The sequence below is a fragment of the Mirounga leonina genome, unplaced genomic scaffold (genome assembly GCF_011800145.1).
Source record: "Mirounga leonina isolate KUSES-001 unplaced genomic scaffold, KU_Mleo_1.0 Mir_357, whole genome shotgun sequence".
NCBI classification, from domain to species: domain Eukaryota; kingdom Metazoa; phylum Chordata; class Mammalia; order Carnivora; family Phocidae; genus Mirounga; species Mirounga leonina.
The window spans coordinates 6,227,018-6,245,529 of NW_023270702.1; the positions used below are offsets into that span (position 1 = coordinate 6,227,018).

General features: G+C 38.9%; 1 protein-coding gene across 1 annotated transcript in view; it reads right to left on the reverse strand.

The window, feature by feature from the left end:
* Window positions 1-8,422: 8,422 nt before the first annotated feature.
* The window catches only part of DKK2 (dickkopf WNT signaling pathway inhibitor 2), a 98,239-nt gene continuing 88,149 nt past the window's right edge, over window positions 8,423-18,512 (reverse strand). Inside the window, exons 2-4 of the mRNA XM_035030239.1 lie at window positions 14,478-14,628; window positions 13,041-13,196; window positions 8,423-10,825 (exon numbers count right to left, since the gene is read on the reverse strand). Of these exons, the coding sequence (XP_034886130.1) occupies window positions 10,575-10,825; window positions 13,041-13,196; window positions 14,478-14,628 (558 nt within the window). The 3' untranslated portion in view covers window positions 8,423-10,574. The remainder of the gene's footprint in view (window positions 10,826-13,040; window positions 13,197-14,477; window positions 14,629-18,512) is intronic.

Below are 18,512 nucleotides of genomic sequence, written 5' to 3' on the forward strand. Positions count from 1 at the left end.
TATCTATCTATCTATCTATCTATCTATCTATCTATCTATCTATCTATCATCTATCTATATCTATTTATCTATCTATCCATCTATCATCTATCTATCTATCTATCTATCTATCTATCTATCTATCTAGCAATAGATGTTCAAAACACCAGAGAGAGGTGGGAACCAAAGAAAATTAGAAGTTAGAGAACTCCAACCCCACTTAGCTCTAGTCAATCACTGATGCCAGAAACGAAGGCCCAGCATTTTCTTATAGTTCATGGTGTTTTGTTTGGCTTGGTTTTTCAGAAGAATCTAGAAATCCAGATTTTCATGTAAGAACTTTCCATTTTCTCAATGTTTGCAAACAGGACAAATTTTTCTAAAATTAGGATTTTCTTTTTTTTTTTTTTTAATTATTTATTTATTTATTTATTTGACAGAGAGAGAGATAGCGAGAGCAGGAACACAAGCAGGGGGAGTGGGAGAGGGAGAAGCAGGCTTCCTGCCGAGCAGGGAGCCCGATGTGGGACTCGATCCCAGGACCCTGGGATCATGACCTGAGCTGAAGGCAGACGCTTAACGACTGAGCCACCCAGGTGCCCTAAAATTAGGATTTTCTAAAATACAAGCCATCACACACACAATTCAAGTGTTCAGTAGGCAACACTAAACATGTATGGAGGCCAGACAAAGGATGGGACTTGATAATTTGCCATCTTTATGATGTTACATCTTGACTTTCAAAGACTGTGAAGGAGAAGAGTGAAAAGGAAAGTCAGATTAACATTTATACCTAGGTATCAGTCAGGGTCCTGGCAGGAAACAGATGGCAGACAGAGACAGGTCACTGGGGAGAGACTGATGAAGGTGAATTTATAATGATGTAGGCAGTGTTCTGGAAACGCAACATGGGATGTTAATGCACTCAGGGCTAGGATCAATAGGAGTTAGCATTTCTATGCCTGAAGGAGTCATCCCTGAAACCTGGAGAAGAGTCATAAAAAGGGTGCTTATCACCACCTATGGCCTTTGGTGGAGGAATACAGCCACTATCAGACTATGCCATACCAGGTAAAGAGCCAAGAGCCCTGTATTCTCACGGCCAGATCCTCTTCAAGTGTCTTCCTTAGCCAAACCCAGGAAGGAGTTGGAGGTTTAGGGAGCCTATTCATGCAGTTGATATCAGTCAATCTCCTGGGACACAAGAGGGCAAAGAAAAATCATTGGTCAGGTACTTTTTTTTTTAAGTGATTTGAAGTATATTACAACTTAATAATTGTATCAATCCAAGAAGCAATAAAGATCTTTCCAACCTTAGGACATTTTTATGGAAACCACTTACAAACTAAAAGTTGTGGGTTTTTTTTAAAGATTTATTTATTTATGAGAGAGAGAGAGAGAGAATACATGGGGGGAGGGCAGAAGAAGAGAATCTTCAACCAGACTCCCTGCTGAGCACGGAGCCTGATGCAGGGCTAGATCTCATGACCCTGAGGTCATGATCTGAGCCAAAATCAAGAGTTGGATGCTTAACTGACTGAGCCACCCAGGCGCCCCTGTGCCTTTCTTTTTTAAACAGTGAATTATGGTCATTACACAAAGTATTTTTTTACCTCACTCTGATACAGTATTTATTTGTAAACTGTTATATACATATGAGCTGTTCTTGTTAGCATTGTCCAAAATACTAACTGGGTAAGTTTGTCCCCTGGGAAGAAATCAATGAGGAGAAATATCTGCTGAGGAGAGAGTGATATACTGTTAGCCCTAATTCCAGCACTAACTACTATGTTTTCAGGGAAATAGGGGAACTGCTTTAGGAAGTACTCAGTAAATCTTAGAATGAAGAAATAGTTACGAAAGATAGACTAGCCTCAGCTCTGAAGCTCATGAGCGCTGTGTCCATAGGCGAGCCACAGAATCCCCATAATCATAAGTGGGGCGCTTATTTCCAATGGAAGCAGCATAAGCTAATCAATAAGAGTGCAGACTCCTGCCTCACAGAGAGTCAGGGTCTCAAATCCTGACTCCAGCCCTCTTGGCTATAGAGGGGTTGCTCTGAAGAATGACATGAGATGAAGTAGAGGCACTGGAAAGCCAGTACCTGGTCCATAGTAAGCATTCAAGAGAGACAAAAGTTACAAGCATATTGTAAGGAATAAAGTATCACACTTAATGGCATCCCGAGGCACCATAAAAAGTGCTTATTATTATCATTACTATTGTCTATATCCTATGGGAGAGTCCCTATGAACATTCTTCTTTGCCAATGGATGATGAGATAAGACCTGGGTTCTTGGTAGATGACCTGAAGAATACGAGAGGGATGTTGAACTAGCGTAATATTCTGTTTGGATAGACCCTAAGTCATTGGCTTTTCTGTGAATCTCCCATCCCTAACAGCCAGTTTTCACCCAATGAATCCTTCTCTTTAAATGCTTCTCAGGCATCAGAAAGGATGAAATCTTACCATTTACATCGACATGGATGGAACTGGAGGGTATTATGCTGAGCGAAATAAGTCAATCAGAGAAAGACAATTATCATATGGATTCACTTATATGTGGAATATAAGAAACAGCACAGAGGGTCATAGAGGAAGAGAGGGAAAACTGAATGGGAAGAAATCAGAGAGGGAGACAAACCATGAGAGACTCTTAACTATAGGAAACAAACCGAGGGTTGCTGGAGGGGACGTGAGTGGGAAGATGGGGTAACTAGGTGATGGGCTTAAGGAGGCCACGTGATGTGATGAGCACTGGGTGTTATATGCAACTGATGAATTACTGAACACTACATCTGAAACTAATGTTGTACTATATGTTGGCTAATTGAATTTAAATTAATAAAATAAAATAAAATAAAAAATAAAATAAATGCTTACTTTGACTTATTTCAAGGCTATCAAAACAAAAGTATTTTCAAAGAAAGTTCACATTTTCGGGTGCCTGGGTGGCTCAGTTGGTTAAGCAACTGCCTTCGGCTCAGGTCATGATCCTGAAGTCCCGGGATCGAGTCCTGCATTGGGCTCCCTGCTCAGTGAGGAGCCTGCTTCTCCCTCTGACCCTCCCCCCTCTCATGTACTCTCTTTCATTCTCGCTCTCTCAAATAAATAAATAAAATCTTTAGAAAAAAAAAAAAGAAAGTTCACATTCTCTTGTTCCCTGAATATTTTCTCGAATTGCCTCTGCCTGTCCTCCCAGATGGTCAACCTCTTCAGTCTATCCCACTCTTAACACTAGCAGGTTTTTCTTGAGATTGTTTTTCCCTGTTAAATAATAGACACCCATTCTCTTCTGAAGCCCTAAAACCATTTTTGAGCAACTTTACACCCACTAAAGAAATAAATCCTAACTTTTAAGTTGTATTTACTGCTTTTATCTTAAGGAACGTTTTGCGTAGCCTCCTCACATTTCTCCACAGCTAAGAATGATTTTTAACAGTCCCAAACTGAAGCCAAATGGAGTATTGGGGAGTATACTCTCCATAGAGAATTCAAGGTCCCTTGATACGTGTAAAAATGAGTTTTGCTGTGTATTCCTCTCAGGCATTGTAAAAGGTAGCATCACTATATTTGGATCTTGGGAAGTTAAAAGATGTGGATGTGTATTAAGTAGTTTGATCATTACTGTGAAATTTCCTTAGACATTCCTTGGTTTTCCTGTTCTCTAATAAGCTTGAAGTAGGGCGTACAATTGGAGAAAGAATAAATGGGCATTGCAACAGAGAAGAGCACAGTGGTAAGGAGTGATAGGCAAGGTAGGAAAAGAAATGGAGGATAAATGATCTCAATTTCATAGTCTGCCTGAAAAGCTTAAGTGGGACTTAGAGTATTTTATATGCATTAGCTGATCTGATGTTCTCCATCTGTTACTAGCCCCTGGAGGCTGACTGGCCATTAAACACAGAATGATGACTGGTGTAGCAGGTGCAGTGAAGTGGGAAGGTGTGGAGCAAATAAAACAAGTCCATGGCATCTATAAGAAACGTTGACCCCCAGGAAATTTTAAAAGGCTGTGCATTGTGGTATTCATGACGTATGTGTGAGAGGTATGATGGCAAGTGTATTTCTCAGGAAAGTACTTCAATTACTCGCATATTGTTATTTCTTTAGAATTCCCAGGTCCTACCCTCTACAATTACTTAAAACTCGAAGAGAACTATGACTTGCTTTGACAAATTGCCCTTTACTGAAACTCATTGGCCCAAAGTCAATGGGAGTGTTGCCTGGGCTACACCCTTTGCTTCAATAATTTTCTAAACCTACTGCTGTGAGTCAACCATTCTCTTCCCGTAAGTTTTCCTTGACACTGTTTGACATCTGTATCAAATTGGAGTTTCTTATTAGCACCTTTTAGGATTTCTAGCATTCCACTTGATGTCTTTTTCCTACATTCTGGCTGAAAACTCTCTGCTCTGTCTCTGTGCTCTGGCCCCTGTTTATTCCCTTTTCTATGTCTTCCTGCCACCCTCTCATTCTTCCGTTTGTCTGCAACTGCTTTTCTTAGTGCATCCAACAAGTTCTCTCTTCTTGTTGACTCAGTCTCTCCTTTATATGATTTATTCTCAAGCTTTCAAGATGGCTGGTGAGAAATTTGCAAAGGGCAACTTCCTAAAGAGCTGTCAACATTATATGAGGGCAATTCTTCCTTTAGATATTAAATACAAAGGTGCAATACAGGAAAGAGTTTTTTTTAACCTTTTTTTCTTATCAACAATTTCTCAATGATCTTCATCCCCGGGCTGGGCTAGAGAGGCTCTGCATCCAGTCCAACAGCACAGCCAGTTGGCTCTACTTCCAACATACCTTAAATCCAACCATCTGTCGTGACCTCCGCCTTACCTCGCAAACCTAAGCCACCAGTGCTTCTTGCCTGGATGACCTCATCTCTTCTCTACACAGTAGCTTGCGTAAACCTTTGAAAACCTGTTAGCTCATGCCACTCCTCTGCTCCAAAGCTCTCGGCAGCTCCAGCTCTCTTTCAAAATAAAAGTACCTATGAAGGTCAATAAGGTTCTGCGCAATCTGACCCAACTCCTTCTCTAACCTCATCTTCCCTCTCTCTCCCCTTGCTCATCCTCTCTGAGTCTCCTTCTCAGGTTTTTCCCAATGTCAAATGTTTGCCTGTGTTCTTCTTCCTTTACAGCTGTTTCTCCAGACATTCCCATTCCCAACCCCTCACTTCACTCAGGTTTCTACTCATATTTGCCTCCTCTAAGAGATGCCCCCAGCCCCACAGAATCTGTTTCTTTACCCAGCTTCAATTTTCTTCATAGGGCTCCTCCTCTGTCTCCTATAGTATTTATATAATTTTTATTTAATTATTTTCTGCCTCCCAGCTATTGCCCTAAAAAAAATAATAACTGGAATGTAAAAGCAATGAAAGGATGAACTTTTTTGGTTTGGTTTTCTGCTTCTATCGAATGTGCCTACAAAGCTGCCTGGCACATAGAAGACATTCTCGGTGAGTATGTGTTGAGTGAAGGAATGTAAGTTGGGACTGTCTTCTGGGCCTCGGGGCACCATTTGCTAAAATAATTTTCAGGAGTATCAATAGCAATTTTATTTCAGGAATGTGTTGATGTGCTTCTACAGCTTGAATAAATGCAGGGATGAGGAAATAAGTAATGCATGAAGTAATAGAAGCTGCCATTATGGCACACCCCTAAAAAAGATCAACTTACAAGATACTATGGAGGCCACATCACCAGACCAAACATATTCTCAAGCACTGGTGATACTTTGAATATGCCAGGTGTGTAAAAAAGAAGCCCCAGTGAGGCTAATAGCTAATGGTGAGTTTCTAAAGTTGACCAGTTTTACGTGAAGACAGTAATGCCTCAAATACCACTCACTCTCTAAACAAAAACATCTATCTTCTTTCACTCATATTCCAAGCATCTTTGCTATTGTTCTTGATGACACCATGTCCTAGATTTGTTAACAGGGTATTGCCTGGTATATCTGTCCTAAGAGCTAGAGATTGCCTTATTTTCTAAATGTGGTGACGTCTTTGACTTAATCAGATATATCCAAAAATTGATTGGACATTATTAAAAATTATGTCTCTCAGCAGAGCCTGGATGGCTTAGTCAGTCAGCTCTTGATTTAGGTCATGATCTCAGGGTCCTGGAATCTAGCCTGAGGTGGGTTCGGCTCTCAGCAGGGAGTCTGTTTCTCCCTCTGCCCCTCCCCCCACTCATGCTAGCGCTCCCTCTCTCTCTCTCTCTCTCAAGTAAATAAATATAATCTTTTAAAAAATTTAAGTCTCTCATTCCAGTGAGATACTGTCCTAGCTGCTGAAAGAGTCCCACTCTACACAGGCATCAATAAACCCTCCAGCTAAGAGAGAGCAGAATACATCCGGGATTAAGAAGGAAAACTTTAGCCATTAACTTGAAGATTTTGCATTTCAGTTTCTTTGGGCTCCTTATTCTAAAGAGGAAGATAACAAATACAGACTTAAAGTTCGTTGGACTTCAACTTATTTTGACTTTAACATGCAATAGGGTTTAAATTTTGTGCATTAATTTCTCCTTGGGATTTCTTAATGGAACAGGATTTATATTCAAAAGTCTTTGGGTTGTTGGAATTTTATGATTGCAGTACTTTTTATACATTATCAGATACCCAATGTGTCATTTAATCTCACTGCAGAACCACTGATAGATTTTGGTGGATAATATGATGGACATAATTTGAGATGCTAAAAAGAAAGAGGAGTTATTTTTCCAATCCTGAGTATAGTGTGGTCTTGGAGTCAATTGAATTAATGAATTATTTTCATCCATCTTGCCATCTTCTGAGGATAAAAATCTAAACTTTCCACCCCTGGTCCTGAGAGTATACATAACGGAGTGACTGACATTGGGGGGAAGACCTCATCAGGTGCTGCTTTAGTAGATAGCTGATCTATGGTGGTATGTTCACCAGAGACAAATGGCTATGTACAATGTGTTAAGAATATAAAGATCTGGGGAATGATGTGGGGGAGGGGTTTCTTCCTTTCTAGTTCTTAACATTAGTTGAACGTGGAGTGTATAATAATCTTTGTCGCTATCCCTCATTCACTCCTTTCATGTGCTGTGAATTATCCAGTAGAATTTCAAATGAGATTCTTGAAGGAGAAATGCATAGTTCTGTTCCTTCCCCACCCTTCTTTGGCACAAATTGCCAGAAGAAAATGTGTCACTCTGTTCTGCCCATCCATGCAGTAAATTTTATAGGAGCTCCCACAGATAGAAATGATGTTGTCTGGTGTTGTCTGAGAATGGGCCACTTTCTAGTATCTTGCTCTGGAACCTGGCTCTTTCTAGTATCCTCTGGCCTACGCTAAGCTACACACCACACTCTCCGATAACTTTACCAACCTAGGGTAATCTGTCATCTGCCTCCCTTTCTTTTTTTCTCAAATGGCCTGAATTTGGGGGGGTGGAGAAAAGTGTAATTGATTGTTTCCCCCCTCAAATCCTAGGGCTATGATAAGGCATTGTGTTTCTTGGCTAAAAGGGAAGTCAAGACAATTTGTCAGTTTTCAGAGCATCTCCCTGAGCTCAGTGGAAAAGAAAAATATCACCCATATGACAGTTATAGTCTAAAAATACACTATAGCTAGGAAATACAAATGCTCTCAATTTGAGGAAGTGGATAACTATTTAAGAATAACTATTTAAGTGACTAATTAGAATAATGTGGGAGTTATTTCAGCAATGCTTGAGGTATCTTCAACTCTGACCTCTAGCTATGGGACTGTTTTAGCTTCATTACGCGGCCATAGCTACACTTAATCCATTCCACTGTCGTAGAATGTTTATTTTCCACATTTCTAGCCCATTAACATCTCTAATACAACATGGGCTTCTACAACCACTCCCAGTCTCAAAATTGGTGAGTTCTGTTTAACAAACCCTCCTGACATCTCTGTGTTTAGGAAGCAGAGGAAAGACTTTCCCAGGAAGTGGCTTTGAGTTCACTCAGGGCCAGGTAACTCAGTCCATATCCATATAGGGATAAAGATATTTTGTAGCTGCTTTGTGCCATCAGGGAATGAACCAGTATGCTAAGCATGTTGGCATCTCTATTTGGGGACATTTTAATCGGGGTAGAAGATTATAGGAAATAGGCTAGGTGACTTCAAGTGTTTTGAAGAAGTTTGTGGAGAACCCTTGATCCAAGACGTTCCAGAACACAGAGTAAGAACAAATGGGTAGAAAGCACAAGCTGGGATATTTTAGTTTAATGAAAAATAACTCTCTAACAATTACATCTGCCCTGCCATGAATAAGCTGCCTTTAGTACTAGTAAACTGCCTTGGATCATCTCATAGTGAGGTCATCCAAAAGATTCCTACCCCAACTGTCAAATCAGATCATCCATTTGAACTCTGAGAATCTGTGATTCTGTGAAAGTTTTTCTCATAAGCAAAACACAAGGAAATTTGAATTCCATTTTTGAAGGAGAAAAATTTAATATATTTTATCTTATTATACATTTTCCCTAAATTACAAAGTCAAGAGCTGCAAATATATTCTGCTACAAAGCTTTCTGTAAGAAATATCTCTATAAGAAAATACATCTCATTAACATTTCCTGTAAATAAATTACTTCAAATAATAATGTTGGGATGTACATAAGGGAAATAATGCAAAAACCAGATTGTAAATGTGATTGCTATGTAGGAAATGTTTGACTGAAATGTTCCATTTTCATGTTGCCAAGCTTATAGAAACCTGTTTGCACAAACTTTGGTTCTTGGATAGATTAGCTTATAATTTTTGTTTTAGCAGACATGTGGAAAAAATGTAAATCTTCAGCACCCTTGTAAATGGGTATGGGAAGCTGAAATTCTTAATAGACATGCAGGCTCAGATTCAATCTCTGCTGGGAAAACTTGAATTTGAAACTGCAGAAGGGGTTTAAGTAAAAGAAAATTAAGGAGTGACTTGCAGTCTATAAGAGAAAAGGTCAAAAGTAACAACTATAAGATAACTTTTTTGCTTTATGCTCTAGACATAAATATTTAGAACTGAGTAAAGTAAAAAAAAAGTAATAAAATGGTTTCAAAGAATTTGGAAACTGTGGTTTCTATAGGTTAGCAATATGTAGATTTTACAAGTTATTCCATTTATATTTTTTACTTTCAATGGCTGCAGTAAAAGAGAAACAATATCTTTGGCAAAAAAAACAGCTGTTGCAGAGAGAGATTGGTACAGAAATTTCAGATGGTGCCATCGGCAAGTTAGACGTTTAGGGAGGACCCTGGAACCTTACTGTACTACCTGCCTTGGGAGTCCATGTCATGAGACCTCCCCATATTATTTTAGGACCTCGAAAAATATAAAATAAACATTTTGAGGCCAACTGGTGACCTACACAGAACTCAACTGCATAGTAAATATTGTGATAGCAAATCCCATGGAAAACTTCATTTAGGTTGTGCGGCCTCAGGCTTCAAATATGAATAGTCAGTTTGTGCCTCAGACATATGATCGACATGTTGCCCAAACCTGGGCACTTGACAAAGTTTTGTCCATTTCCTTTGTGTCCCTCAGTGCAGCACAAATGTAGATCAAGTTTCTATTATCAGCTTTTCCTCAATGTACTGCTGCGTGTGTAAAGAATAAATGTATTTACCAATCTAATCCTACCAAATATGGGAAATGCCAAAGCTTCAACAAATAACAATCTATTAGCGTTGATTCTGTATCTTGGACACCTTAAAAATTTTTGAAATCTGTGAAATTCTGCTCTGTACTATTCACAATTAATTGGGATAGTTTGGAAAATAAAATATATTCAGGGTAGGAATCACATACAATCAAGAAAAGGTGCAATGCCATTCCTTTAGAATGTGAATGGACTGTTTTTGTCTTATACAAAAACATTCTTGGGAATTACCGGTGAAAATAAATTTTTGAGAAATGTAACTAAACAGTTTAAAGCGAAACAACTTTGGTTTTTCCTAAAGGTGTTCATGAAAAGACTTGCAATTATTTTGAAATTATTTGGAAAATACTGACTGCTTTTTTTCTTATCTACCAAGGCCTTTCATTGAACCGTAGAAGTAGTGTTCCAAACCAAAAGGTGATTCTGTGTTGCAAACTACCTATGTTCCATGCTTTCATTTCCTATTTAACAACTCTTTTCATGTGAAAGCCTATTGTATGCCAAGGGACTATTTTGCTAAACAATAACCTTGAACTAGAAATATGGCTTTTAGGTTATTTCTATAGGCAATCACCAATCTGAAGGACACTGATCCTCCAGCACAACCTAAACTCTTGGAAAGTCATATGGTATTCGTCAGTAAGTTTCACTGTGTGCTTTTTTTTTTCAGTAATAGCATTTTCACAAATGTGTACATTATTTACATAAACAAGTTGCATCACGGGAATGCATCGGTTGTACTACATTTGTTACCTCTTTCTAATCTGCTTGTTCTCTTTTCCTTTTTCTCTCTCTGTGATCTCTATATTCGTATTACATTCTTTATGTTAACCATTCTTCTGAGATCCAAATCCTATTTTCCACCATGCTATAATGCATTAAATACACAGATTCACAGTCTGCTAGTGATGATTTTCCTCAGAGGTGATCATATCTTCTGACACACGTGGAGTCTGGCTTTGGAGGAATAGGTGGCATCTTTCCATACTTTACACGACAGGCCCTTTGCGCAGTCACACCGCTGGAAAATTTCCAGCCCATGAGAGCCCTTCTTGCGCTGTTTGGTACAGACTTCCCCCTGATGGAGCACTGGTTTGCAGATTTTGGTCCAGAAGTGGCGAGCGCAGCAAAACCCTTCGATGCAGTCTGATGATCGTAGGCAGGGGTCTCCTTCATGCCCTACAGAGATGATGACCAAAAGATATTACCATGACACTATAGGAAAAAATCCTACTTTGCAATCAGAAGCACATACAATATTTTTATTTATACTGTCTTCCATGGAGTTATCATTTATGATGGCAAGTCTTGGATTCCTATCGATCGGCTCTCCCTCTAATCATGTCAAGCCATTATTGTCTATTTTGATTATTCACTGTCTGAATGTCAAGCTTCATGAATAGCCGAGGACTGTGCTTCATCTTCTCTTTACTTCGGCATGGTCTGCTCTTAGATCTTTCTCCGATCATTTTTTTTTAACGAGGTGAGTGAAAAATAAGCAAAGAAAGAGAATTGCTTTCAAAGTAATTAATTTGATACCTTCTTGGGAGGTATAAATAAACTCTGATTCAAAGAGAAAGCTGAAATTCTCAGGGACTCCTAAAACCCTGCCTCAGGGTCTAGCCAGGAAAACAGAAACTTAAGACAGAAGATGTTTAATGCAGAGAACTAGGCACGCAGGTGGCGGCAGGACTAAGAAGGCCCAGAGGATGGTAAAGCAACGGAGCAGGAAGCCGCTACCACATTTAGGCTGAAGGATCCAGCGGAGAAGGTCATGTCAGAATCTGGGGCCAGGAATTGCTAGCTGGGACTGGAATCCCAAAGGCCCCCCTGACAGGGAGCCTAGGACGTGCAGTCTCTAAAGAGCTGTGATTCAGAGCAGAGTAGAGAAAGGGCAGACAGCCCCAGGGTCAACAAAGAACCCATCCTTAAAAACATGTGGAAGAACAGATCTGGATATTTAATTCAGAAAAAATGACTAAATCAGCAAAAGAGCAAACACACATCACAGCTGGGTTGATGTGTCACCTATATAAAGAAGGGGTCAAAAAACTTCTCTGTATTTTTGCCAGATTGTAAATATTTAGGCCTGTTAGGCCATATGATCTGTCACTCCTCAATTCTGCTGTCACAAAAGCAGACATAAGTAATGCCTCAATGAATAGGCAAGTCTGTGTTCCAGTAAAACATTATTTTACAAAAACAGGCAGTGGGACAGACTTGGCGCCCAGGCTATACTGTGCCTATCCTGGTCTAAAGGATTGTCTGTCAGCCCAGATATAACCAATCCCACTGTGTGATATGGTCATGACCCACTAGGAGTTCTTCCTAGTTGCCATCAGAAAACTATACATAAAACTATATAAAAATATTAGTAAACTTGAAACTGTATGGTGACATAGTTATCTATTGGAATAAGGAAGGATACTCATGTAATGACAAATGCATGTGAGTTTGGTGGAATAGAAAGAGGAGATTGGGTAAAGACATAGGTCTTCAGGGAGCATAGACAGGGGATAATTAAAGAGGAATTGTTCATCTTTTTAACGCTATCCATTTCAACATTAATATTCCAGGTCTGACTAATAGGTCAATTATTCTCTAGGATACTAGCTCTGCAGAACATGAAAATGTGGGGAAAAGTTTTTGTGGTCAAGAAATATGGGGACATACAGTGTTTAAAAAACTGAACCAGTTTTCCTCACTGCTGGGCTTCTCAGAGCCCTCAACATCCCAATTGTATAAAGTTCCCAAACTGGGAGATGCATTATTACAAAACTCTTAAACACGGCACACTTTCATTCACAGACTGTCTTAAAAGAGTATTGCTCCACAGAACACACTTGAGAGAAGCCTCCTTTAAAGATGGACATGTTTCATGCCCTTAACATTCTACTATTAGTAATAAAGATCAATAATTTCATGCTTTCAAAATTTACTGTTAGTGATTAGGCTTCCCAAATATTTTGATACAAGTAAGGGGACTTTATGACCATATATAATCCCACTAGAAACCAATTATTTTTGATAAGTTGGTCTATGAATAGTATATTATGTGGTTGTTTAGTGAAATTAAATTTCTGCAAAGGTGAGAAAATGATTCAAAAGCTTAGTGATTTAATCATATGACTGCAAACATTTAAAGGCAGGACTGTTTAGAAAATGGAATGATTGATCAGGGGTGCTGCAATTCTCATAATATATATTTCCTAACAATTTAAGATCTCTTAGAAACCTCCAGCATCCTCAAAAGAATTAATACATTCAGTTAAAATCTTGCCAACAAAGTATCTTCCTTGTATTTTTTCTAAAACCAATGCAATGAATTATCAATATTTTAATTTTACTTCTCTTAAAACAAGAAAAAGTAAGCATAGAGCTACAGATCGCTTACCTTTTATATGTGACATCTTAGTGTGTGGTCTTCCTAGATTCTGCCATCCCAAGTCATGGTTTGAGTAATGACCATGGTTTCGATCTCTGTGTCGAGTGCCATCCAGAGCTGGGATGTGAGGGGTTAAGATGCTCTCAGTGACAGGGATGCAGATGCCTGGAGATGGCAAGTAAGTAGTTAGACTTATCCGATTCTATAAAGTGTGATTCTTACCCAAGTATTGTGCTGATGTGAGGAGTGACGCTATCTCCTATCCTATCTATCTATCTATCTATCTATCTATCTATATCTATCTATCTATCATCTATCTATCATCTATCTACCTATTTATCTATCATCTATCTATCATCTACCTACTTATCTATCATCTATCTATCCATCATCTATCTATCCTCTATTCATTCAGCCATTCATTTATTTACATAAACAATATTAAATCATATTATTTAATATTAAATAGAATTAGTTTGGCCTAAGTCAGTCTTCCTTAATTTGAATCTCATCTCAAGACCAAGTGTCCATGGGCAAAAATAGGAATAAAAACATTTCATTATGTTGTGAATACGTGTGTTTAGAATAGTGACTTAGTAAGTATTAATATTAGCTATTCCTACTTTTAAAATGCCTGGCCAGACATCCATCTTCAGGATCCAGGTTCCTTTGTTCAATCAACAATACCACCCTAGTCTACATTGTAAACATCTCTAATGGTATGAGGTCTTCTTTCCTTCACCTGTCCCAGCTACTTCCAATAGGACTCTGCCCAGAGGTCAGGAGCATGCATATGGAGAGGAGTCTGATTATCTTGGTTTATATGACTAGGTTTATGTTTCAGATCACCTTCTGTAATTATTTAATGGTTTTGTCCTGTGTTGTCTGTGGTTCTTCATTTCATCATTAATGCTGAATTGTATGCCTAGAAGTTCATTGACCCTGGGTGAAGTCATGCTTATGGAAAGGCTGGGGAATAGACCCATGTGTCTCCATTTGGAGGAGCCAATCCCTCCCTCACTATGAGTGTGGTGCGTTGGGTAGGGGGGGCTTTAAAAGAAGACACCCTGAATATAAGAGCCGAGGTATGAAACTGGAAGAGGGACACACGACTGTATTGCTCAATCACACCAGGTTCTTTGTTAGGTCTTTTGCACGTATTCACTTATGTGTTTATAGCTATTCATGTACAACACTTTGGCATGGCAAATCCTGGATTGCCATAGAATATAAAATCTAGAAATATAGATCAGAGCTCAGGAAAACTAGGATTTGGGAGGTAATCCAAGTAATTGTACACATAGCTAAACCATGATCCAATCCCTGCCAGTTTTGAAAGGCTCCTTGCATTTCAGGGGTCTGGCTAAGGGGAATGTAGTCGAATTTGCTAGACACGCCTCCTACAGAAAGAGGAAGAGGCCCGTCGACACTGAACTAGATCTTTACCATTATTGCAGCGGGTACCGGGACAACACATGCCATCTCTGTGGCAGCGCTTCTTTTTCCTTCGACACACCATGCAGGCCGAGGATCCCTGGTGGGGACTGTGGCAATATCTCCCAATTTCACATTCCTTATCACTGCTACAAGGGTAGGCCTGTCAGAAAGTGCAACAACACCAAACGCAAAGTAGATTAGATTCCGTCACACCTATCAAAGTTACTGCAGCAAATCATGATGGGAAATAAATCACAGCAGGTTTCTCGTCAAAGGAAATAGGCCATTGAAATCACGTTCTGAGCACAGAGCCTACAGAGTGACACTTCCTTAATCGAGGACCCTCTAACTACTGATTGTTGATGGGGACAAAGATAAAGTTGATGCTATTCCTATATTTTTGTTAACACGACTTTGGAGTGGGATTTTGTGTGGATCAGTAGAGCTTTTAAGAGTACCTTTGGGGGCTCAGAAATTGTTGTGTCTGTTATGTTGCCACTGATTTATGGTGTAAATGAAACAGTGAGCCTCACTACTCCATTTTTCATCCACTGAACTGAATGAGGGGAAGTTTAAATGAAACAACAAAGGGCTGTGTTAGAAGCTAGAACACATCTCCTGCCCAGTTAGGGGACAAATACATTCAGAGTGACTCCCCACAAATCCTGCCCGTGAGGAGCACAGCAGAGAACCACTTCTGGAACCATTTGAGGTAACAGGCTGTTTGGCACAAAGAAATCAAGGAGCAGGGTCCTCATTCCAAAAGCGGGTGATGAGCAGCAGTGGGGTTCTAAGCGGTCAGAGAAATGCTCAACTCCAATGACATCGTGTGCTTGAGAAATAAAAAGGCAGGCTCTTTACATACAAAAACAGCCCTATGGGCTCTGGCGCCTTCAACTTATACAGAAAGGACCTGGTGCCTCTATTTCTCACCACGTGAGGCTACTTAAGCCATGCCCTAGATTATCTCCCAAAATAAAAATACATTCTCCAGTTATGTACTCCTTGCCTCTTGGAAGTTTTCAGGACACTTAAAATGTCCCTGTTTGCAGAGGCAGAGTTGAGAAACTGAGCTGCCACGCCACATATCAAACTTCCTCATATTTTGAAGCCTGTTGACAGGGAGACTTATTTATAAGTTGTTTTTCTTTTCTTTTTGTAGCTCTTTCCTGTTTTCAGAATAATGCATGGGTTTTTTTTTTTAATTGAAAAATACAAAAAGTAAAAAGAAGCTATGTAGCTGTTTTTAAGCACGCATAAAGGGTATGAATGTAAACCTATGGGCTAAAGTTTTTGTGACTCTCAAATAATTAGTGGGATTTGAGTTCTTTGCTTATGAAATGAGGTTTGGTGACCTTGGTCTGCGCGCATGGTCTATTTCTTTTCCCCTTCTTTCTCCCTCTCTTACACTCTCTTTCCTCCTCACCCTTCTGCTATGTGTGGCTACCTTCAGTGTCCCCGTGCTTTCTGTTTAGATCTGATCTTCTTCAGTTTGACAGAGGAAATAAATGTTAAGCTGACATGTGAGGCTGAAAACTCTACATGTTCTATGGGGGAAAAAATACACTTTCAGCATCATTACAATAGAAAAATCACGAATTTTGAGTTGCAAGTGCTTTTGAAGGATTGCATAGTGGCCATGTTTGATGCCTACATTATAATAAGAGCCAGATAGAGCTATAAAATGAATTTGCATATTATTGTCCCTTTCTGGGTCTCCATCATTTGGCTTAATGGAGAATCTGAATGAGGTTAAATTCAGAGTATTAGGCCATTTTTCAAGAATCCAAGACTGATGAAAACAAAACAAATGTAATTTCCCGCCTTGCCACACTCTTTCCCCCAAGCACTTTACTCCCTTCATATTTAAACCCGTTAATTTTAAGTGAAATACAATTCACATGTTTCTGATTCATTTACATTTATTTCATCAAATTGTTTTGCAAGAAACATTTGATGTCTTACAAGTTTTTTTTCTTCCTCAAAAATAGGACATGTTCTTTCAATGGAAATACACATGTGCTACCTAAAACATCATGTGCAATTTGCAACACAAACAACAAATCTTCAAGGGATTCTGAATATAGAATAATATTTGATTCCATTCCTTAAAAAAAAAACACACACACACACAATAGTCTATAAGGTAAAAAACAAGTTGATTGCTAAAAGTAGCAGTTCGTTTTGCAGAAAATTGTGGAAGACACATCATTAACTTCCCATTCTCAGTTTGTGGGCAATGGAAAATGCTTGAAATGGAAAATATTTGATGCATGGGGCTCCTGAGTGGCTCAGTCCATTGAGCATCTGACTCTTGGTTTCAGCTTAGGTCATGATCTCAGGGTCATGAGATCGAGCCCCACTATGTGCTCCACACTCAGCACGGAGTCTGCTTGAGATTCTCTTCCTCTCCCTCTTCCTCTGCCCCTCCCCCCACTTGCACACACTCTCTCTCTCTCTCTAAAATAAATAAATAAAATCTTTTAAGAAAGAAAATATTTGATGCAGATGATATTGCAAAAAGTACTATATTTAGTAGCCCTTTATCTGAATAGGATCATAGTAAAATCCTCACAAGTTTTTCAGAGGAAAGCTCAGTTGGTCTAAGAAATAAAATATATTAGACGACATGCAGTTTTATTATGCTATTTTTGTAGTTTTATTTAAAGCCAATTTAAATAGAAATGACACAGGCAGAAAAAATATGCAGAATTTTTTGTAATGAAAGATTATTGTTAATGTGATCTTGCACTTGAAATGCAATCCCAGAACATAACATTAAAAGCAATTCTTTGACAATTAAAATTTTAATATTTGAAATGCAAGGTTATATTATATAGCTTCTAGTATGCTTATGAAACTCCTTGCTCCAATAAACAATCCTTAAGTATGAATAAAATCAAAAAGTGATAGGACAAATTGATGGAAGCAAGTTTTAGGGAAAGCGAAGAAGACGGGAGCATGCCTTACCTTCTGAAATCAATGTCTCCCAGCCCAGATCTACTCGGCCATATAGTTTCCTTTGGCATAACCATTAGCAACAAAACACAGAACATGAGAAAATATGGATCTGAACCGTTAATAGCAATTCTCATATTTTCAGCCTAATACATTATTTTTCAATAAAGAGCTTGAAATAAGACATTTTCATCTCAAGGATGAGGGCTCTGCAGCTTGCTACTGTTTCTTCCCACATTTCCCCTTTAAAATGTCTGGAAATTCTATTGTAGTAGGCATAGAGAGGAAGGGTGGCAGAATGGGAAGAAGGGAGATACGGAGGGAGGGAAAGAGAGAGAGAGAAAGGAGAGGGAAGCACATGGTTAAAGTAGTTTGGGAGGATCCTGAAGAACAGATGATCATGGCATTAATAGGCCACTGTAGGGAATTATATACATTAATAAAAGTGCCATTCAGAAACTTTCCCATAGAAAAATCTTTATTTTCCACTTACTTTGGCCTCAAAAGCCTGTTGCTGTTCCCGTCTAATGATGGTTTTATGGCAAACAAAAAGTGAATTTGAGTATCTTAGTCTAACTTTGCATTTAACAAAAACAATAATATGCTTCCCTGTTACTTATTTGTAGAAATTAATAAGAAGACCGATTTTTTTTAGCTGCTATGGAAATTATTAATAGTGAATTGGCATGGTTCTTCATTGACTTGTCTAGGTAAACAGTCTGAGGAACAGTGACATTTGGCTGCATAAGCATCCAGGAATACTTGCCTTCATGCAAAATCATTCATGACTTAGCCTCAGTCACAGTTAGGAGATGGATTCATTTGAGACACTTAATAATAGCAGATGATGGGCCATGAATTAAGAATATACGAGAGCTGTCCATGATCAGGCCAAAAAACAAAGAAGTTTTGCCCAACCCCCTTTCTAGGCTAAAAATAGTTTCTGTAAATAGCAGCACTAGTTATCATTACAACCACGACAGGAACAAAAAATGAGTGAACGCATTGGACACAGCTTGAAAATAAAGTCCATCAAAAATGAGCATTTCTTTTTAGTATAGAGGATTTTTTTTACATCTATATACT